Source organism: Rhamphochromis sp. 'chilingali', assembly GCF_963969265.1.
Source record: "Rhamphochromis sp. 'chilingali' genome assembly, chromosome: 1".
Classification (NCBI taxonomy): domain Eukaryota; kingdom Metazoa; phylum Chordata; class Actinopteri; order Cichliformes; family Cichlidae; genus Rhamphochromis; species Rhamphochromis sp. 'chilingali'.
The window spans coordinates 11,452,677-11,476,450 of NC_137929.1; the positions used below are offsets into that span (position 1 = coordinate 11,452,677).

Below are 23,774 nucleotides of genomic sequence, written 5' to 3' on the forward strand. Positions count from 1 at the left end.
GCTGCTGCTGGACACAGACAGGTAACATCATTTTGACTTGCTGTCACCTGGATCTGGACTCATAAACACTGAAGCCCTGAACAGGAATACAAATCATTTTCTGCCAACTAGCGACACAGCAGCAGATAATGGCTCAGAAAGCTAAAATGAGCCAATCATTTCTGTGTTTAGTTCCCCTGAAATCAGATCTGATATCAGCAGCTCTGAGTTCATTCATCATTATTGTCCAGTGATGAGATTTCTGCTCCGTTTGGTAACAGTCAGCAGGTTTTTCCTGCGTGTGGACGTGAACAGTCGTACCTGACAGCAGGTAGCAAACAGAGATCATCTTTCCAGCTGGAACTCTTCACTGAGCTGAACTCATTCAAAATGTTCTGGAGTCAAAACAGGAAACAGTCCAAATGTGTGTCTTCACTCTGACTCTGGATCAGATCTCAGTGACAGACTGTGGACATTATGGAAGCCTAAATGTGACACCATCTTCCTCCTTCATCTGCAGATTAAAGCCAAACAAAGATTCTCATTAAAAGTCTGCAGGTCTGAGAGAGACTCAATCGTTGTGTCATGTCAAACACAGTAAGAGGAGCTGAAGCACAGATGTGAAGAGCAGATTCATCAGATTATGACCTCACTCTGTTTTGTCTTCATATACATTCAGTCTGTGTTTATAATGCAGATTTTCTGCTTTTATAATAACACATTTTATATTTTCTATCATCACAGACTGACTCGGTGTGGACTCTCAGAGTCTCACTGTGAAGTTGTGGCCTCAGCTCTGAAGTCCAACCCCTCCCATCTGACAGAGCTGGACATGAGTGGAAATGATGATGTCAAGGACTCCGGGATGAAGCTTCTGTGTGCTGGACTGGAGAGTCCAAACTGTCGACTGGAGACTCTGAGGTGAGTTCACTGACTGCGGCTGTTGTTGTTTTTCTATATTTCAGGTCTTTGATGGATGTTTGAAACTTTCTTCAGTTCCTAAATATTCAGGATGTGTCTGAAGACAAATGTGAAGAAGTTTGAGTGCTTTCAGAAATGTTGTCTTTCCAAACGACTGAACAACAGTTTTTCCTTTTGGCTCCAAACAGAAGTGACAGACTTGAGCAGGGTTCATTTAAAGGCTGACAGAAGTGGAGTGGTGACGGGGAGATGTTTGACAGGACAGTGTTTCAGCCTCCACAGGTTCATGTTGTGCTCCATCAGTCAGTGAAGATGAAGTCAGTGCTGATGAGGCTGTAGAGTGTGTGAGGGATGTGAATGAGGATGATGAAGATCTGATGATAGCAGATAAAAACAGGCTGCAGAGACTTTGAGCCATACAGGGCACACAGTGTGTGTACAGAACAGCTGAAATCATTATGGAGGCCTCACTGGGATATGGAAGCATCACAGTACAGCTTCAGTGAAGCTTTAAAGTCTCTGATATGAGATGAGAAATGAAGCAGCCAGAGCTTTTTCATGAGTGGAAATCCACTGTGACTGTGAGCTGCTGCTACAGCCTCCAGATTAGCCAGCAGCTCATCCTGCTCAACATTTTCTCACCAACTTTAATGGAAGTGTGATGTTTTCAGCTGGAGTGATGGTCAGGGTGGCCTCCCTCTCCTCTTCTTCTCCTCTTCCTTTTTCATTTGTAAAGCCACTTCTGCTGCTTTCATTCATTTGGAAGTCCTGTAGCTGAGTTTGGGAGAGACTAACAGCCTCGGCAGCAGAGGGGAGAAAGGCTGTAACACCACCACTTTACTCTGTTCTACCTGTCACATCATTTTATCAGGAAACAAATATGCTCATGTTTTTACTATGTTTGTCTTGAAGATGTAAGAAGATCACATGGTGCTTTTTATTATTGTGTTGGTTTGTTTCCTGTCTCTTGGATGGAGCCCAGCTGTGCGTGGCCCCTGGGCCTGTGGTCAGAGTGTGTGCTGGATAATCCGGCCCAGGATGAGGCCAAACTGACATGGGATGAAATGTCTGTCACATAATTGAGATTAGTGTAGTTTCATTTCTGCACAATTTAAAAACAACCAAAACTTTGTTCTGTCTTTTCTATGTTATACTGTAGACTTTCTCTGATACTGTGTCCAAAAGGAGCAGCTTTTACTTTGAAGGGGAGGCGTCTCTGTTTCCTCTTCAGGTTGGATGATGGAAGCAAATGAGTGTGTGATGTTCTTTCAGTGTTGCACTTTGTAGACGCTCCCTGAGCACTGGTCTCACAGCCAGCTGCACATAGAGACCAGTGTTGTTAGTCCAGGTCAGAAGATGACTTGTTGGAATGAAAATGAGCTTGTAGATTGTCTGCTTTAATAATTTGACTGGAAAAAGGTGTTGGACTTCAAATATGTCCATTTCTTTCACACTTCACCTTTAAAAGTGAAGCCTTGTGGTTCCTGGAAGGAAAAACACGACTTTTTCAAGTCTTTGTCCTGTTTTTATGATAAATGTACGACTTTAATGTGAAACATTCAGAGTTCTTTCTCTTGTTGTGTTTGTTTGAAGCTGCTTCCTGTTGGCTTCAGCTGTTTGGAGTTTCCATTTTCTAAACTTCTACATTCTGAACCTTCTTCAGCTCTGAACAGATGATGAAACACTGAATGATTTCAAGCTCACACTTTGTCTAATAAACTTACATCTTTCATTCTTTATACAGATTGGAGAGCTATTGTTTGTCAAAGATCAGCTGTGATTATCTGGCAGCAGCGCTGAATTCCAACCCCTCCCATCTGAGACAGCTGGACCTGAGTGACAACTACAAGCTGCAGGATTCAGGAGTGAAGCATCTGTGTGGTTTCCTAGAGAGTCCAGGATGTGGACTTGAAACTCTGAGGTCAGTCAGCATGTTTTAGTTGTGCTGAGATGAATATGATGTGAAAGTTGTGCTGACACTAAACTGCAGACATCAGGCTGATATTATACTGATCCATTAAGAAAGCCCAGCAGAGGATGTACTTCCTGAGGCAGCTGAAGAAATTCAACCTGCCAACACGGACGATGATGCAATTCTACACTGCAATCATCGAGTCCATCCTCACCTCCTCCATCACCGTGTGGTACGCTGGAGCCACTATCAGGGACAAACAGAGACTGCAGCGTGTTATGCGCTCTGCTGAGAAGGTGATTGGCTGCAGTCTCCCATCTCTGCAGGACCTGTACACCTCCAGGACACTGGGGCGTGCAGCTCGGATCTCAGCTGACCCTTCTCACCCTGGACACGGTCTGTTTGACCTGCTCCCCTCAGGCAGGAGGCTCCGGTCCATTCGCACCAGAACCTCTCGCCATAAGAACAGTTTCTTCCCCTCTGCTGTTGGGCACATGAACAATAACCGTATGACTGTTCCCACCACTAACACATGACCCTACGCTGTGTTCACTGCATCATTCCATGTTTGGCACTGATCACCACCTGCACTCATGTATATATCTACTTAGCACTTTTAATTCTTATTTTTATTCTTATTTTTATATTTTTATGACAGTATGTTTGCACTGAAGCACCGCAGCAATTTCCTAATGTTGTAAACCTGCTCAACATTTGGCAATAAACCCTTTCTGATTCTGATTCTGATTCTGATCCACACTGAGGATCTTCATGGTAAAGTCTGTTTTCTTCTTCTCTGGTTTAGTCCATTGACTGCAGCAGAACAATGTTCACATTTCAAACCTTCAAAGAAGAAGAAAAATCCTCCACTGGATAATTCACTGTGAAACTCTCCAACTCTTCATTCCACCTTAAAGTCTGTCTGACACTGAAATCCAAAGAAAAATGTGCGTTTGCTTTACAGACAGCAGTCCAACACAAACATACACACATCATCCAAAACACAGTCCAACATCCAAATCTCCTCCACTGCCAGCATGAATGATGGGAAAGAGAAGGAGGAACACTCTGACATTCAGGGTTAGAATGAGTTTCATGAAGCAGACTGTGAAGATCAAAGCTGCATTAGAAAGCTTACATGAATGAATGAGTGGACAGAAGTGGACAGAGATCATCTGAAGCACTTCAAAGGCTTTAAATCAGCACATTTCTCTTTATTCTTTATTGGTCTTGTTGGACCAACTGGAAGAAATGATTCAAGGACTTAGTCACAGAACAGAGATTCAAATCTCCAAAATCCAACTGGCTGCATCAGGACATATAGTCTGAAACTCTGCACAGTTTCCTGTTTGAAGCTGCTTCCTGTTGGCTTCAGCTGTTTGGAGTTTCCATTTTCTAAACTTCTACATTCTGAACCTTCTTCAGCTCTGAACAGATGATGAAACACTGAATGATTTCAAGCTCACACTTTGTCTAATAAACTTACATCTTTCATTCTTTATACAGATTGAGGGACTGTGGTTTGTCAGAGATCAGCTGTGATTATCTGGCAGCAGCACTGAAGTCCAGCCCCTCCCATCTGAGAGAGCTGGACCTGAGAGGAAACAACCTGAAGGATCCAGATGTGAAGCAGCTGTCTGATCTTCAGCAGAGTCCAGACTACAGACGGGAGACTCTGAGGTCAGTAGAGTGATGGAGTGAGTGGGTGGTGCTGTCAGCAGTATTGTACTAAACACAGTCAGTATGAAACAAAGATCCAGTGTTTCCTGTAAAGCTGCAGCTTCTCAGTGAAGCTGTGAGAGGAGAATGGTGACAGGCTTCAGGATTGGACACAAACACTTCCTGTTTCTGACCTTTATGGTAACCATAGTAACAGCTGACACGCTCTGATCAAACACTGTCAACAGCCAATCAGCTCTCTGAACAAAGCAGCACGCAGACCAATGACTGCATTCATTTCCAAGTTTAAAGCAGTGAAGAACACAGTCTGTAGGTGAGGAAGAATTTAGTGAGAGCAGATGTTTGGATGGGATTCCTCCAGTTAACAGCTGGAACCGTCCATCTGGATTGTTGGGCTTGTTGTTGGGGTTCCTACAGAGCTCAGAGTGGACACACCAAGGTTCTTCTAATGAATGAAAGTCCAAACTCAAACTAGGAGGGAAAAACATTTTCATCAACTTCAATAAAAATCCAAAGATTAGAAAAAGTGAAGCAACAATGAGTCCTAGTACAGTCCCAGCACTGAAGTCCCTGCTGCTCTTTATACTGGATGTGCTGCATCACTGACTGACAGCTGATGAAGAGTCTCTGGAAACACGCGTTTATCTCCTCTGCTCTTCCTTCTTCTCTCTGCAGGTGGAGCCGATGGTAAACAGGACGGTGTGTGTGCTGAGAGAGGAGGAGCTGTGTCCTGATGATCCAGAGAGGTTGAAGCAGCAGCAGCTTGTGTGTAGAGACGCTCTGACTGGGCCATGTTACTGGGAGGTGGAGAGGAGAGCTTCATCCAGCAGTGACTGACAGAGGAATGAGAAGAAGTGCAGATGACTGTCAGTGCTGCAGAGTGAACTGCTCTGAGAACAGCTCCACTGTCAGACACAATGTAGAGTCCAGCATCATCCCTGTGTGTCCCTCTGGATCTGACAGAGGATCATCAGTGTATCTGGACTGCTCTGCTGCTGCTCTGTCCTTCTACAGTCTCTGCACAGTCTCTGTCTGACTCTGGCTTCAGACCCTCCTGGATCAAACTCACCTGGAAAGACTTTCAAACATCACTCAATAGATTTGAATACAGAATATATTTGATATATACTGTAGATGTACTGTAGAGTTGCAGTTTGTCACTTGTAAATACAGTCTGTGAGCAGCTGTGAGCTGAAAGATCTTTCTAGAAACACGAAATGTTTTCACTCTTCTCTTGCTTTTTCATATATTTCCACAACATTAATATTGATCCCACCTGTCTCACCTGTTTCATGCTTTTATACATAATAACAGGACACGTGTGATCTGAGCGCTGCTGTGGTTGCTGTGCTGCACGTCTTCATTTAGATAACAGAGACATCTAGTGGTTCAGAGGGAGAACTGCAGGAGGTGGAGCTGTGTTTTAGCATGGAAAACTTTTTATATTTAGGCACAGATACAAATATGACAAGTATCAGTGTAAGATACAAAAGGTCACATCAGTCAGCAGAGGGAACAGTGATCACACAGCAATGTAAGAATAGAAACATAACAGTGAATCTGGACATGTATACAGATGGAAGCAAACAAACAGGATGTAACACTACATTAAAGCCACAAATGGGAAGAAAACAAAGCCAAAGGAAAATATATTTGATCTCAGGAATCCAAATCAGATGCTTTAGAGCAGGGGTCGGCAACCCTGGAGGAGCAGAGACCCGAGGCGGCCGCCGGTCCGAGTGTCAGGTGAACTGAACTTCAGGTAAGAAGTTATGACCTGCAGTCTATCTGGGTCAGATATGAACCAAGTTTAGGTGGAGTTTATTTTCCTTGTGCTGACTTTTTACAGTCAGTTACAATAACTCGTACTGCTACTAGCTAGCATTACGGAGTTTCTATACAGCTGGGTGGTGCTATGATGTTACTGATAGTGAACTTCATTTTAGTAGAGTTTCCAACCGTCCTGTAAAAAACAGAATCGTCTCGTATTCAGAGAAAATATTATGCGTTTCGTGTTCAGCTGAGAAGGAACACAGTTTGTCCCTGACTTCAGCTAGAATGGAAAAGACACAAAGCTGGATTTATTCTGTGTCTTTACACTGTCATTCTCTCCCCTCCCTCTCCTGTTGCTACTTCAATCATGAAACTGATCAATGATCAGCTGATCGGCTTTTCTCTCTTGTTTTTTTATCATCCACTTTGCGCCAGAAAGAGGAAACCAGCGGATGTCGCGCTAAACAACAGCAGCACGTTTAAGCTTGATCAGCTGTTGTTAGAATTTATTTAATATTAATTTCTAGTATCAGCTGATGTTTGCTGGAGCCACAGCTGTAAAGCTGCTGGTCATGATGTCGGTTTGGATATGTGGTGAGAGGGAAACATGAAGATGAAACCAGGAGATGTCCTTACTGAATCATCAGAGCTGAGCAGGTGATGGAGAAACAGGTTTACCTTTTAGGTGACATGAATGAGTTGAAGGGAAGTTATGAGCTGTTTCTGAGAGACAAATAACACCAGGATGCTTTTCTAAGTAGCTGACAGCTGGTAACTGTGCAGGGGCGGATCTAGGAAAGTTTTGCCGACCTAAACCAGGGGGTTTAGAGCATCATAGAGTTTTTGTGGTTTGTTTTCTTTAAGTCATTTCACAGATTTTCTCTATAATTTCAATTCCTTGAATAAAACAACAAACTTAGGGGATGATTTTGTAATCCGACTTTATGTATGAAAGATTTGACTAAATATAAAACAATCTTCCAACTCAGTCGTCATTCTTATCTTGTGAAATCAAACCAAATGTTCTGTTGTCTCTAAATCAGGGATTGATGAAATCTTTGGTTGCATCCATTTATGAACATGTTCTCATTCATATTAAATCGTAGTCTAAGTCCTTCTTTAGAGGGATAAATGTCATTCATTATCTTCAAATGTGTTTCTGTTGTTTTGGGGGGAAGTTTGAAGTCCATTGTTCAAAGTCTGTTAATGAAACTTTATGAAGTTTATGTAGGATGTTTTTCCTATTTTGTATTTGTTTGAATTATGATGTATTTCTGACTCTTGCTGCCATGATGCCAGGTCTCTCTTGAAAACAACATTTTTAATCTCAATTAAATTTTCACCTGGAGAAATAAAGATGATAATAATAATTTTGTCTTCAGGGAATCATTTCTCTGTAAAACAGCTTCTTCTGAAACTCTTGTTACATTTCTTGTTTATTGTTTGCTGGTTTGAGAAAAATGTCATCGTCTCTGTGTGAACTTAAACTCTACATGTGGTGTCAGCTATAAACAAGCTCTAGAGTCTAATAACGATGCTTTTATTATTGTCTGGTATCCAACCTAACCCTGGGCCTCTGGCTGAATGTGAAACACCAGCAGATGTTAAAAACTGTCTGGGTTACACGTGCATCACGTCGTGTGCTTCCTAACATGGATATGATTGGAATCTGGGCCTGTTCAAGCGGTGCTGGTATCATTGTTGTTTCTGAGACTTTCCAAATCTTTACTGGATAAAAACGTAGCAACTGATGGATTTAACATTTAGCACTCAGACTGTCCCAGAAAAGACGGAGGTCTGGAAGTTTATGTGAAGGTCTGTCTTGCTTCTCAAGTCTTGTTCTCTCCATCTGCACCTCAGCCATTTGAAATCTTGGCCTTAACTATTGATCTGTTTGGAAATCAGACTGTTGTTGGCTGCTATCAGCCTCCACCTGCTTCCCCCAGCACATCACCGTCTCTGGTTCAACTTTTATCTGAGCTGCATTTTAATGACGTCTTTCAGATGGATGATTTTCATTGGGACTGGCTTTCTTCTGTGTCTGATGAGTTTAAGGCACGCTGCTTGTTTTTAAAACTGACTCAAATTATTTAAAGCCTCACACGCCTTGATCCTAAACACCCAGATAAATCTGCTCTTATTGACCTTTTTTAACTAATATGCTGCGTAAGTTTTCCACGTCTGCAGTTTTTGCCAACGACCTGAGTGATCACTGCATAGTTGGTGCTGTGAGAAACACTAAAATCTCACGCTCCGAGCCCGCATCAGTTTGAACTGGGGTCGTATTAAACAGGCTGACAATGTCAGTTTGGGAACATTTACAGGAGAGTTGTGTCTACTTTGTGGACAGACACGCCCCTTTTTGCCAGGTCAGGGTGAAAGGTCGGGACAGGCCTGGTTTGGTTCAGTACCGGCCGATCTCCTACATGAGAGAAACCAGGCCTGGGCAGGAAGTCTGGCTCTGATGCTGATTGGCTAAGTTTTCATTAGCTGTGTAATCGGATTACTGCCTCCATCATCAAGATCCAATGTAACTATTTTTTACTTTAACGACTGACAGTCCAAACGACCGTAGGAGGTTTTGGCAAACTATAAAGTGTCTCTGCCAGCTGTGACTCCTCAGAGCTTCCTCCTCACTTAAATATCGACTCCACTCCTGTGTCAGACAAAACTGAAATGTTGCTTTAACAAACACTTTGTTGCTTCTTGTTCTTTGTTCAGCACAGTATCTGATGGTAAACCTCTTGCACACAACTCTGCTCGTAGTTCCTGCTTACTGATACCTTTTCCTTCACACCTGTCACAGTAGAAGAGGTTTGTAAGGCTTTGAATAGCCCCAACACCAGAAACTCGTCCTCACAATCGTTCTCCTTCCTTCTTGCACTTGGCTGCAAATATCATAGCTGAGCCAGTGTCTTATATTTTTAATCTTTCTCTACAACAGAAGGCTTTACCACAGATGTGGAAGTGTGCCTCTGTACTCCCCCACTGAAAGCTGGTGATTCTTCAACAGTTAGTAATTACAGGCCAATTTCCAAACTCTGTGTCTTATCTAAGGTTCTTCAAAGGCTGGTAAATAATCAACTTCAAAGTTATCTGGATGAAAATATGATTTTTATCTCCCTTCCAGTCTGGTTTTAGGAAACTGCACAGTACTGGAACTGCTTCGATAAAAGTTCTCAAAGACGTCTATGAAGCGCTGGATGCAAAGAACTACTGTGCAGCTCTTTTTATTGATCTATCAAAACCTTTGACACTGTTGACCACAACAAAAAAATCTTCTGGCACAACTTCACCTACTTCCAAGCTGCGTGGAGAGGATGAGGATCTAACACCACAGGAACTCCAGCAACATTCAGCAGCAGCTGCTCCCAGTCCCTTGGTTTATGAGCTGAGCTGCTGACCACAGCATTTTATGTCATAGATTACTGGAAATAGGCCTTTCAGAGCGAGCAGCTGGCTGCTTCTCTAATGTTCTTTTGGACATCAGCAGTGCGTTCAGCTCAATGGTCTCTCTTCCAGCTTTTTAAATGTCACTAAACGAGTGCACAGGGTTCTGTCCTGGGCTACTTATGTCAACGGTGTGGCACAAAATCTAGATGCATCTGTTCATTTTATACCATCAACATAGTTTTCAAACCATTACAGCAGCTGTTGATAGTATTCAGTCTCAGCTGGCTCAGACTGGCTTTAAATGTAGAAAAAAACCAAAGTCATGTTGTTCACAAACAGAAAGAGGGTCCGGCTTTATGTCCTTCTCCTGTATCTGCTCAAAGTATTTCTATTGAAACTGTGGCCTCGTACACAGACCTCGGTATTGTGGTTGATGACAGTCGTTCCTATAAGCCACACATTGAACATCTAATAAAGACACTGAGGCTGAAGTTGGGCTTCTCTTCCAGGAACAGATCATGTTTCACAGGAAAAAGCTTGTTGCTGCCACCTTTTTTTTACCTGCCCTGGATTACAGTGACATGATTTATATGAATGACTCTGCTCGCTCTCTTCATCTGTTGGATTTTGTCCATCATGGGGCATTAAGATTTATAACTGTCTGTAAACCTTTAACACACCACTGTACTCTGTGTTCTCTGGTTAACTGGTCCTCATTGGTCTTACACAGGATGGTCCATTAGTATCATTTTATCTATCAATCTGTTTCTGGGTTACTGCCTCCTATTTATCAGAGTACATGTTAGGCAAACAGTTTAGTCACAGCCTGCAGTCTCAGGACATCATTACATCCACTGTTCCATCAGTTCATGCAGAGCTTGGGAAGAAGGCGTTCTCCTTTTCTGCTCCGTCTTCATGGAAAACATAACCGAAGGATTTAAGGCTCTCCGTTGATTTCACTTGCAGACTTCAAAAGCCGTACACATGTTTTTGTGAAACCATCTCTGGGAACTTGTTCTCGTTTTTAATGTGACTGAGTACATTACACAAAAGAGAGTTAATACCATACAGCTTATGACAAAATTTGATCCGAAGTGATTGATGGCCCTAATCACGACCTTTTGACCTCCCGCCCCTCCCCCCCGGAAGCGTGTAATGAGCGTGACGAATCGCATCCGGAGAAGGGGGATGGGAAACCCCCCGCGTGTCGAATTGCATCCTGATAAGGGGGGGTGAACCCCGGAAGCGCGCCATCTGTTGCTAACCGTGTCGAATTGCATCCTGAGAAGGGAGGGGGGAAACCTCCGGAAGCGCTTCATCTGTTGTTGGGAAAAAAAAGTTTTTAGAGGGAGGGGGAAACCTCCGGAAGCGCGTCATCTGTTGTTGGGAAAAAAAGTTTTTAGAGGGAGGGGGAAACCTCCGGAAGCGCGCCATCTGTTGGAGGGGAATAAAAAAGCAGAGAAGTGGAGTCCGTCACAATTTCTAAGGCACAGACACAAGATGGATTTCCTTCTGCAGCCCAGCAGCGTTCCTGTGTCCGATGAGATCTGCTCTCCCAAAGAAGAAGGCTTTGAATATGACATATTCAAATACAGCATATTTACTATGGAAGGCCTCGATCCGGACCTTATGACCCTACCGGAAATACTCCGGAAGTGTCTAGTCATTTTCAGACCTGATGCGTCATGTTCCCTAAGCACAGCGGTGATGCAGCAGATGATTCTGTGATGTATAGAGAGACAGAGCGGATGTAATTTTACTTTCTTAAGCTGCACCGGCGTTTGTAATGGAAATAAAGAGTGACTTCCTGTAGAGATTTCAATAGTATTTTATTTTCCTATAATACAGACGCTGTAAAAAAACCTTTAAGATACACCATAGCTTGTGATGAAAAGAAGAACTTTCTATCCGCTTGTAACCTACAGGCTGCCTATGTGTAAAAAACGAATAACTATCCCTTAGTGAATACTACTTTTCCTTTTGAGAGACTGAAAAACAAACCATAATTGCAGCGACAGGCGATCTTGTTTCACTCACTCACACACACACACACACACACACACACACACACACCCCGCGGGCCAAGGAGGAGTTTTTTTCTTCAATACTTTAACAATAAGTTTTCTCAATAGATAGAAAATGATGACGCTGAGGAGTCAACATCCGATATTATCATTGCTTGTAACCCGGTAAATAATTTCGTACATCTCCCCATAAATCAAGTCTTAGCGGGGAAAAAAGCTCATATTCGAATAAGTTTATTAAAGCACCCCCCTCTGTGGGAAAGAGTCAACCATGAGGCGAGTTTTGTCAACAGCAATTGTCCATTTGGTAAAACAAATATCCGTCTCAAAGTCGTATTTTACCGTTGCAGAAAACAGACGGCGTTCGCAAGAAGGCACACACACACACACACACACACACACACACACACACACACACACACCCCCCGCGGGCCAAGGAGGAGTTTTTTTCTTCAATACTTTAACAATAAGTTTTCTCAATAGATAGAAAATGATGACGCTGAGGAGTCAACATCCGATATTATCATTGCTTGTAACCCGGTAAATAATTTCGTACATCTCCCCATAAAACAAGTCTTAGTGGAAAAAAGCTCATATTCGAATAAGTTTATTAAAGCACCCCCCTCTGTGGGAAAGAGTCAACCATGAGGCGAGTTTTGTCAACAGCAAGAACAAGGTCAGACAGCAATTGTCCATTTGGTAAAACAAACACCCGTCTCAAAGTCATATTTTACCGTTGCAGAATGTGGAAAACAGACGGCGTTCGCAAGAAGGCAATCAAAAAAAAAAAAACAACCCTCTCTAACTATCGGTATTGTCAAGAGAAAGATGCGAAAAACAGATGCTTCGCTAGACTAGGATAAAATGAGAGAAGAAACGGGAGGGGAGTCGATATCTGCTCAGCCCCTACTGTGACAGTTCTACCAATCGCGAGGAAGAATCCGTGAATATTATGTCAGCATTCCGTTCAAACAACGCCGCCGATCAGAGCGCCAGGGCCATCTCGCCAGAACTGTTCGTACCTCACCCCGGTAAGTTTTTTTTTTCTTTACGACTTTAAATTATATATCAACAGAGATGTCAATAATCTGATTACTTTCTTTTAGATTTCTACATCAATGATTTCACGCAAGTGGACTACGGTACGAATAAATAAGTATATACCATTTTTTAAATAAGTTTAGATAGACTTGATTTAACCAAGCTCTGATACTTACAGAAGCAATCGATAGTGCAGAGAGTAACAGCAAAAATCCGGCCGTTTTCCGCGGCGAATTAGACGCCATATCCCCCGCAGAACCTCCGCTGCCGCCGCGTCGAAGAGAAGACGGCGCTATTTTCGTCTCCGCATACCGGGACAACCGCGGAGAAAAAAGTTTTAAAACCAAAGGTAAACAATATGATGCATTATCCGCCATTTTGTTGAATAACAGGATGTGACGGAGTAATCCGAGTGTGCTATACCGCCCCTCCCAACCCGGAGCAGATTTTTAAAAAGTTTTGCTTTATTTCTCGACAGGTAATCGAGAATATACAGACCCCGCCGCAGCGAAAAGAAGAAGAAGAAGAAGACGACGACGTTATTTTCGTCAACGCATACCCGGAGAACTGCAGGAAAATACCTTTTAAACCAAAAGGTAAACAATATGATGCAATATCCGTCATTTCGATAAATATCAGGATGTGACGGAGTAATCCGAGTGTGCTATACCGCCCCTCCCGACTTGGAGTGGTATAAAGCGTGCTAGAAAGTTTTTATTTATTAAATCTTTCTCTTTTTGTTTTATTTCTCGGCAGCCGAGATTGCGGATATACCTATACAAACCCCCGCTACAGACAATCGCGCGGAGGAGCGAGGTAAATAAAAAGTTTTTTCATTCTCGAAAAATAGGAAGGAGGAGATTGTTTTCTTAAATCTCTTCTGTTTTATTTCTCGGCAGCCGAGATTGCGGATATACCTAACCAATCCCCCGCTACAGACAATCGGGCGGAAGACAATCAGGAGGAGGAGCGAGGTAAATAAAAAGTTTTTTCATTCTCAAAAAATAGGAAGGAGGAGATTGTTTTCTTAAATCTCTTCTGTTTTATTTCCCCGACAGAGACCGATACAGAAAATCAGGCGGAAGAAAATCAGGCGGAGGAGGAGGAACCGTCCAGAGCTCCTCCTCTCAGGAGACTGAGAGCTCCTCTCAGGAGACTGAGAGGTAATTGACGGGGGGATGAATCGATCCTATTAAACTTCTCTGCTCTATAAAAATAAAAATAAAAAATGTAAGGTTTAAAAATACATTCTGTCCGTCTTTTCTTACAGCTTGACGGCTGCTTCATAAGAAGAGAATCCTTGAAAACCTCGCTTTCATGTACGCCATAACAGTTCGCACATATGCATCGATATACAGACACAAGGACCTGTAAAGTAAAAGCATGTAAAAGTCTGTGAATTAAGAAATAAAGAAAATCATGTCGGAAGAACACAGCATTCCTGAGGCTTTGTTGGAAGCCGTGGCAGAATTAAACAGAAACGATGAACATTTAGCCCCACCGATAGAAAACAATATAGCCCCACCACCAAACGATCCACTACAACCTTTAGAAAACGCATTGCAGGTCCTCCTTCAAAACATTGAAAACGAACGGCTTGCCGGTCTACTGAACTTTGACCCTCTGCAGCCGATAGAAAATGCTCTTCAGCTCTACGACCAGCAGCAGGGGGAGGAGCAGGTGCAGCAGGTGCAGGTGGAGCAGCATCATCATCAGCAGCCCAGGGAGGAGGAGGACCGGCCTGCGGAGCATCAACAAGGAGGAGGATCTCGGGTACAGAACGATGCGGTGACTCGCCGCGAACATTTTAATAATTTCGAAATAAGGCGAGTATTTAACATTCCCTCTCCGGATGAAGCGAGCGACCTCGCTCAATTTTACCTCGACGTCAGGGATAATTTTGTAGATCTAGCGGATAGGGTCAGACCGGAAGTTAGTCGTAACGACCGGGTTCAACTGGAGATCATCAGCGAGCACGCGCGAAATCACTCTGTTTTTAACGTCGACGACGAAAGCGTTGAAAACATTGTACCGGTTTTTGAGGACCTGCTAGCCAGGCTGATACAATCAAACGGAGCGATCGTCGCAGGCTCTCCCCTAGAAATTGTCGTGCAAGTAATTAGAAATCCTAGAGGCGGTGGCAGTAATGACCCGCGTAAAAAGATTCACAAAATGTTAGATGATGAAATTCTAGTCAAAAAGCGTCGCTGTCTGTACGTGGTAAAAAACAAAAACGATAATCTGTGTTTTGCCATCAACCTGATTCACCTCACTCAACCTCATTTCACAGATAAACAGGCCCTGGAACGCGGCAGAGAGCTGCAGCGTTTAGCGGGGTTGAGCGATCGCACTCAGGTAACTCTCACCGACATAGGTAAATTCGAACAAATACTAAAACGTAAAATCGTCGTGTTTTACCGCCCGCCCGAGGACAGAACTCTTTCATTAATCGAAACAGACTACCCAAACACGCCTCACCCGCTGTACTTATTCTTATTCCACCATCACTATCACGGGATAAAAAATCTAAAAACATTTTTAGGAATCCAGTACATTTGCGAGGAGTGTCACCGCGGGTATTATAAAAGAGAGGAACACTTTTGTCAAAACCGCTGCAACCTCTGTTTTGACCCCGCATGCCCCTCTCACTTTCTGGACTCTGTAATCTGTACGGATTGTAACAGATCATGTCGCACACGCGCGTGTTATTTAAAGCACAAACAACCTAGAATTCACTCCGGTTCAGGCCTCAGCGTTTGTCAACAATTGTATAAATGTCCGGACTGCAAGCACCTCTCCCGTCGCGGAAAGCACAGGTGCACAGCCGCCAGATGTAAAATCTGTCGCGCGGAGCTTCCTCCCGACAACGATCAACACCTGTGTTACATCCAACCTTTGAAACATGAAAACTCTGATAACGCTTCCATAATCTTTTATGACTTTGAAACCTTCCCAGACAGGGAGGGGGCGCACGTCCCTTACCTAGTGTGCACAAAATCTCTAGAAGGAGAAGAGTGGCACGCTTACGGTGTAGACTGTGTTGAAAAGTTTCTCCAAAGATACAGAAGGAAAAGATATAGAGAGACCACGTTCGTTGCGCACAACGCGAAAGGGTTTGACAGCTATTTAATTCTAAGTCACCTGGTGGGGGGTGGGATGACGCCCTCTCTCATCATGCAAGGCAGTAAAATTATATGTTTCACAGAATCCGATTTCCTTCTCAAATTCATAGACTCGCTTTCTTTTCTCACCATGCGTCTCAGCGCTATGCCCAAAGCTTTAGGCTTCGAGGACAAATCCAAGGGATTTTTTCCTCACAAATTCAGCTCGCGGGACCGTTTAAAATACTTGGGTCCGTATCCTCCTCCTTCAGATTACGGGGTGGAGCGCATGTCACTCCCCGAACGGGCTGAGTTTTTGCGTTGGCACTGCGAGGCCTCCCGGGGAGTGTTTAACTTTGAAAAAGAGTCCCTGTATTACTGCCGAAACGACGTTAATATCCTGAGGGAGGCGTGCGTAAAGTTCAGAGACGGGTTTATAGGCGAAACTAAAGTAGACCCTTTCAGCTGCGTCACTATAGCTTCAGCCTGCATGAAAGTGTTTCTCACCAATTTCCTACCCGAAAACAGTCTGGCCATTCCCTCGCCCGACAACTACGGGCGCAGGTTCAAAGCCTATTCGCACGCGTCCATTCAGTGGCTGGAGTGGGTAGCTCACTCTCAGAAAATTCCCGTTCAACACGCTCTCACAACCGGTGGGGAGAAAAAAATAGGCCCGTACTTTGTCGACGGATACGCGCTGATTAACGGGGAAAAGTGGGTGTGGGAATTTCTGGGATGCTTTTATCACGGCTGTCCAAAATGCTACAGGCCTGAGGAAATCTGCCCTTTGACCCGCGCTCCTTACGGGGACCTGCACGCCTCTGCCGAGGCGAGGCTCCGGGAGCTGAGAAACGTTTACAGAGTCCGCACGGTCACTCTGTGGGAGCACGAATGGAACAAGATGAAAAAATCGAACAAGGAGGTTATAAATTTTATGCGGAGCTACGAAGTCCCGGAACCTCTGTCTCCTCGCTCGGGACTTTACGGAGGCCGCACTTCGGCCTTGAGGCTGCGTTACAGCACCTCGCCAGGAGAAAATGTGTATTACGTAGACGTCACATCCCTGTACCCTTACGTCAATGCCAAGCGCGCTTACCCTCTGCATCACCCCCAAATCATCAGAGAGAATTTTGCAGACCCTCGCAGTTATTTCGGGCTGATCAGAGCCACCGTTTACCCGCCGTGCGGGCTCTATTTCCCCGTTCTACCGTACAAAACCCCCGGAGGTAAATTAATATTCTCCCTCTGTCGCACCTGCGCCGAGACTAATCAACAAAGCGGTCCGTGCCTTCACGACGACGAGGGCAGAGCTCTCACCGGGGTCTGGGTCACCGTCGAGTTTAACAAAGCCTTAGAATTAGGTTACAGAGTGGCTAAAATCACAGAGGTCTGGCACTTTGATAGCCGCAGTAGCGATATTTTCGCCGGTTATATTAACACTTTTCTCAAAGGCAAACAGGAAGCCTCCGGTTATCCTCCGGAAGCTCGCGACGAGGATGAGAGGAACAAATACGTGGAAGAGTACCACAGGCATCAGGGCATATGTTTAGACCCGTCAAAAATAGAGGTGAATCCGGCCAAAAGACAAGTTTCGAAATTGTGTCTCAACAGTTTCTGGGGAAAGTTTGCTCAGAGAACCAACATGACTCAGACCACTCTGGTCAGAAAGCCGAGTCAGTTTTTTAACTACGTCTTTTCAGGACAGTACGTCTTTAAACACGTCTCTTTTTTAAAGACCAAAAAACAGGAAGTGGCTTTAATTCAGTGGAGCTATAACGAGCGGTGCGTGATACCTCCCGGCGCGACCAATAACGTTTTCATCGCCGCTTTCACCACAGCCTACGCCCGTCTAAAACTCTACGAGTATTTAGAAAAATTGCAGCGCAGCGTTCTGTACACCGACACCGACTCTCTGATCTACGTAGTGAAAGAGGGGGAGGAACCTTTAGAGCTGGGCAACTATCTAGGGGATCTCACGGACGAATTAGACGGGGACACCATCCAGGAATTTGTCTCCGCGGGTCCAAAGAGTTACGCCTACCGGACCAGAAACAAAAAGAAACTGGTGGTAAAAATGAAAGGAATAACGCAGACGAGAGAATGTTGCGAACGTGTCAATTTCGACAGTATGAGCGGGTTGGTGGAAAGTTACCTTTCTGGTATGAAAGAGGCGGAGCTCGGGACCCCTCAGAACAGGATTCAGAGGGATAAGAGAGGCTTTGTGCTCAAAAACAGAACATTTCAGAAAAAGTTTCGCGTGGTTTACGACAAGAGACGTCTCTTTCCAGACGGCACGACTCTGCCTTTCGGGTACTAGTGTTTTTTTGTTTTAGTTTTCTTCTAAAAAAAAAAAAAAAAAAAAAAAATGGAGGAAACTGATTTTGATCACAGACTGAAAGTGCATTTTTCCTGTCTAGTTGTGGGTCCTAGCGGGTGTGGGAAAACTCATTTTGTAAAGTGTGTTTTGGAAAACTGTGAACGCGTCATGGATACTGTGCCCGCGAATATTGTGTGGATTTATACTTCTTTTCAACCCATGTACGAGGAGCTTTCAAAGACCAATAAAAACATTAAATTTGTCGAGGGGCTGCCTGATTCTTTTGAAGATTTCCGAGACGTTCTGGTGGTGCTGGATGACGTCATCTTTCAGGCCTCGGATCACCAGGAAGTGGTTAAAATTTTCACTCAATACCGCCACCATAAAAACGTCTAGGTCATGATGCTGACCCAGAATGTTTTCCATCAGGGTAAATACAGCCGCACCATCAGCTTAAACTCCAATTATATGGTGTTGTTTAAAAACCCCAGAGACAAGCTGCAGATTGAGATTTTGGCCCGTCAGATTTTCCCTTCGCAAAAAACATTTTTCTCCGACAGTTTCAAAGACGCCACCGAGGAGCCCCACGGGTATTTAATCCTCGATCTCACTCCCTCGTGCCCAGAACGCTACAGAGTGCGCGCCGGTCTGCTTCCGGGGCAGTACCCCGTCATTTACCTGCCTAAACCCAAGTAGCCATGTCTCAGCGTATAAAAAGAAACGCAGTCTTACTGCAAGCTCTGTACCACGCGTCGCCGCAGAAACGCAAAGACATTCTCGCTCACAGCTCCCCGGATTTCCTCCAGGCGCTGTGCGAGATAGCTTTAAATCTTTTAAAGGGAAACATACCTCTTTCCGCTCCTCAATACCAAAAACTGAAACGCCAGAAAAAGATCATCAGGCTGCTGGCCGACAAGAAAACGAGTTTAAACCGTAAACGTCAAGTTTTAAAGAAACAAACGGGCGGGTTTCTTTTCCCTCTGTTGTCCGCAGCCGTACCCATTCTGGGGAACCTGCTGGGAGGAATATTTCAAAAACGCTGAGATGTTTAAAAAAATGATTCTCGTTCCCTCTCACGAGTTGAAAAAACTGACCCGACCCACCGAGCCTACCGTCAGAGAAACTGCCAAAGACGATTTGGACGAAAAGATGAAAGCCATACTGGAGGATCCGCGGCTAAATTCGTATGAAAAAATCAAAAGATACGAGTCTCTGCTGCGGAGATATCTCACACTCTCTAAACAGGGCCGGGACGAGGAGAGTAGGGTGACTTTCCACCTCCCGCCCGAGGAGGCGCAGCAGCAGCAGGTGCAGCAACAAGTGCAGCAGCAGGTGCAGCAACAAGTGCAGCAGCAGCAACAAGTGCAGCGGCCCAGAGAGGAGGATGATGAAATGATGGAAGAAGTATTAAAATCCTTACCCCCTCGAGATCGCAAAAACGCCCGCTACATTATGCAGAAATTAGCTGAGGGTGGAGGAGGATGGACAAAGAGGGGTGAATTTGTTTACAAGGGGGATGCGGTGCGGGGTTCGCACATGATCGATCTATTTAAAAACCTCTCCCTCTCTTTTAAAAGTAAAAACCAAACGCGACCGAAAGGATGGAACGCGTTTTTAACTACTTTGGTCGAAACAAACATTCCCTCATCCTCAATACATAACCGTAGAGCTCGCGACCAGTATGCGCGTCTTAAATCTGTGGAGGAGGAGGAGGAGGGAGGACAGACACCTGCGCGAAGGGGGAGAAAACCTTCTCGGGTCAAAATAACGCTTTCCCCGACCTGGACCTCTATGTAAAATCAAATGTTTTTTTGTTTTGTTTACAAATGAAATAAAAAACGCTGCAACAAACTTTTTTTTTGTTTACGTTTCTTTATTCGATACACACATCTTTAAACTTTTGTAAGGAGCACGCCCCGTGATGACCTCTGCGAGAGCGAGCGGGGCAGCGTCCTTTCAGAAAGTCAGACACCATGTCATCATTTTTAAACACATCGTTATAGTACAGAGAAAGTATTTTACCGACGGATAACCCCTGAGCCTTGTGACATAGATAAAAAATGCAATGTTGCCCGCAAACGACAGACATAGGGTGCTGAAGTTGACGATCGTGATAGAGTATTTTGTCAGAGCGGCCTTCCAGAAACTCTGAGATGACCGAGGGATAGTGAGCAAAGTCGGGAGGGAATCCGTAAGAGTCAAAAAAAGTGGAGGAACCGTCCCTTTCCAGAGTCAGAGCCAGCCAGTGTTCTCCCCTCAAGTGCGAGGGGTGAGTGTTTACTATAAAGTAGGCGGGGGGGTTAAAGTCGCGCCTCAAAAAGGCCAGCTGGTCCGAGGCCCAAACCCCGCAGAAAACGTCTCCCAAGGCGCGATGTAGAATGTGCTCCAGCTGAAGGTTATCCATGTATATTTTTTTTTTTTTAGTAATAATCCACCAGCACCTGTCTTTTAGAGTCAATCTCCAAAATGGAGTCGTAGCAGGCGTACACTATGAGAGTGGTGGTCTGAGGCAGAGGAACTCTGAATCTCATCTCCAGCCTCAAATTCCCATTGGAGACGGGAGACAGGGCGTCAGCATCCTCGCTGGGTTCCAGATTAAAGGCAAACAGGGCGTAACCCTCATTAAATTCCCGGCGGTCGATGCTCAGAGGTAAATCTTTGAGGTGTCTCCCCGTGGCGGAAAACGTGATAAAACTCCCTGACCGAATTTCCGCGGTCAAACTGTGGCTGGAAAGCTTTGGCGGGCACCTGCCTGCCGTCCTGACACAACGCCAGATACTCCACATCGTTGTGTCTAAAGTTGAAAGGCGACAGATCCCTCCTCTCGGTGAAGGCGTCGTGATGAACCATGCCCAGGACCACGTATTTGGGCATGGCTCCCAGAAAGAGATTCTCTTGGTTGCAGATCCTGGAATTTTCAGGGATGGAGTAGGTTTTCACAGAAACGCGCGAAAGAGGATAGAGGGCGTTTCCTTTCATCAGGGCCGCGGCGTGCCCCAGCCTGACGGCCGGCGAGACCGTGACCTTTTTAACAAACAGAGAGGCCGAAGTTATTTTCAGGGCAAACTGCGAATCCCGAGTTCCCATCAGACTGAAGGCATCGCTGTTGCGTATCAATTTAATTCTCAAATCCACAGAGTTCAGCAGGAGCCTCTCGCAGAAGAAAATATCAGTGTGGAGGGGACCCAGCAGGTCCACTTCTCGCGACTCGGCCGTGAAAACGGCTCTCTGTTTTATCCCTTTGTTCGGCCCGTTGCTTATAACTATAGAATCCATGTCTCCGGCCGTGTCTTTGTAAAACAGACCGGCGCTGAATTGACTCTTTAGAGTGTCTTCTGAAAAGTTGAGCAGCGTCTCGATCATGGCCCTGTAAGGATGGGTGGCGCTGGACTGCGAAATCAATCGATCCCCCAGAATAACGTCGCACTGACTGAAAATTGTGTTGAGAGGATAATTGATGAGGGCTACCCCTGCATCGGGTGGGATGTTGCTCCCGTCCTTTTCTGTAATTTTCACTCTCAGATGGAGCATGGTGTCGTTCAGATCGAGATACTTTTCCCCGTCTCCGGGGATGAAAAATTCAATGGGTGAGTTGTCGTTCAAAGCAGAGAGGGGCTGACATTCTTGATATTTTTTATCCTCTATGGATAGCTGGGTCATGGGAGCCGAAAATAGATCCAGTTCGGCAAGGGTGCATTCGGCAGATTTCTTGTGTAAGAGAGACATTTTTTATTTATTTATTTTCTTCTAAAATATGTCCGAGCTCCTCTGGGGCTTCCTTCTCTTCCCACTGCCGGCCTTGACTGATTTACTTTTTACTCCGACGCTTTTATTTTTAATCCGCTCGCCCGGAGGGCGTTTCCTCTTCCTGCGGGAGAGGACCATCATACCCCCCGCCCCCTCCTGGCGAGGCTCTGTCAGCTTACCCATCACTCTTTTCACAGCGTCTGTAGCGATATTGGTTGCGGCCGTTTTCAGGTGAGGTTTAGCTACGGCGAACCCGGATTTGAAGAGAGGAGACACGAAACGAAACAGTCTGGAGAAGATGGATCCTATCCCTCTGCCGTACATCACGGGCGCTCCGTAAAAACCCGGAAGGGAACCTCCCACCTGCCCCTCATAATACCTCACAAAACGGTGGGGGTCCTGTGGGAGACGCGCCGCCATTCTCAAGCCGGTTTAAAGTGCAGCTTGACTATCGTTTTCCCGTAAACAAAATCCACGAATCTGTCGCGGTCCGTTTTAATTTCTACGCGTATGGTTTTAATGTATTTTTTAGATACGCGCAAGTAATGGACCGTATTATGTCTGATGCTGATCACGTCTCCGTAATCGCCTTTCACGTTAAGGACGCTGAGCAACGGTGAGTAACTGTCACCGACCGGCTGGTACTGAACGATGTCGGTGTAGAGAAACAGGTTATATACGCCCGCGTTCATATCGCACGGATACGGAGTAGAGCGCTTCGACAGAGTCCACCACTCGTTCGTTTTCAATCCCAGCATGTAAGCCAGAGGAGGGAAGACCTTTATTTTATGGCTCCCGACTCCTTTGACATCCAGACGTTTGGTGATGTTGTTGAAAGAAGCCTCGAAGGAGGGGTCGTACTTTTGGATCGCCGGCACCAGGTGATCCAATAGATCTTTAACGCGTCCGTAATGACCTCCCCTGCCGAATTTTAAAATCACCAGGGGCTGATCTTCCTCCGTCGTCCGCATCAGCTCCAAGTAGGAGGCGTCCGGCGGTAGATTGTACCATGTGCGCGGATAAATGAATTCGCATAAGCCCACGCTCCATTCTCCGGTCAGCTCGAGGGGTTTGGCCAGATCCACCGTGTAGCAGCCGCTGGTGTTATCTTTAAATAAGCCCTTGCTGGCGTTGGAAGGCAGGGTCACGTAAAACCCTTCGGACTCCATGATGAATTTTAAAAAATGAGCCGAATGATGCGAGGGGTCTCTTTTTTTATACGCCTACCACTTCCGAGGCTTTCACCCAGCTGTTGAATTTATCCGGCCAGTTTTTCCACTTGACAAAAACCTGTTTTTCCCCTCTGACTGTGCGCCGCTTTAAAATCTTCTCCACATGAAACGCTTTGTCCTCGGTCAGTTTCACTTTCTGCAGCTCGGGCTCATAAAACGACCCTTCGATAGGCTCGCCGTCATAATCTTCTAGCTTATACACGGGTGGCGATCGGTGAAGGACCCGGATCACAGTAAAGATTTCGTCCGTGAAACTCTGTTCGTATTTTTTATCAAATACTCCTCTCAATTTGGATATTCTCACCAGATCCGCCCTCTTAAATTTCAACTTTATTTTAGGACGGGCGGGTGTCTTTCCATACAAGTTGCGAAACACCTGATCCGCGTTCTCGGGGCGCACCTCGGCAGGTGCCATTTTAATGCTGCTGTGATAACTGCGGTTATATCCTTCTAACAGGTCGGGCAACACCTCCAGATAGCGTCTGGTATTGTGCGCGGTGAAATATCTCCACATCCTCGTTTTCAGGGTGCGGTTAAATCTCTCCACCACCGAGGCCTTTAGGTCGCTGGCGGTAGCAAAATGGGAGATGCTGTGATTTTTCATCAGAGCTTGAAAACTCTTGTTGAAAAACTCTTTTCCCGCATCGGTCTGTA

General features: G+C 45.1%; 2 protein-coding genes and 1 long non-coding RNA gene across 3 annotated transcripts in view; all 3 read left to right on the forward strand.

The window, feature by feature from the left end:
• The window catches only part of LOC308399781 (protein NLRC3-like), a gene marked incomplete at both ends in the record, with an annotated part of 86,074 nt that extends 72,076 nt beyond the window's left edge, over positions 1–13,998 (forward strand). Inside the window, 7 exons of the mRNA XM_080887215.1 lie at positions 724–900; positions 2,645–2,687; positions 13,202–13,319; positions 13,480–13,539; positions 13,623–13,697; positions 13,782–13,886; positions 13,994–13,998. Of these exons, the coding sequence (XP_080743341.1) occupies positions 724–900; positions 2,645–2,687; positions 13,202–13,319; positions 13,480–13,539; positions 13,623–13,697; positions 13,782–13,886; positions 13,994–13,998 (583 nt within the window). The remainder of the gene's footprint in view (positions 1–723; positions 901–2,644; positions 2,688–13,201; positions 13,320–13,479; positions 13,540–13,622; positions 13,698–13,781; positions 13,887–13,993) is intronic.
• Positions 1–23,774, forward strand: part of LOC308403394 (NACHT, LRR and PYD domains-containing protein 12-like) — a 1,254,170-nt gene that overhangs the window by 1,067,718 nt on the left and 162,678 nt on the right. The window lies entirely within an intron of this gene.
• LOC308404039 overlaps positions 1–23,774 on the forward strand; it is a 126,700-nt gene that overhangs the window by 81,957 nt on the left and 20,969 nt on the right. The gene's annotated exons all lie outside the window — the stretch shown is intronic.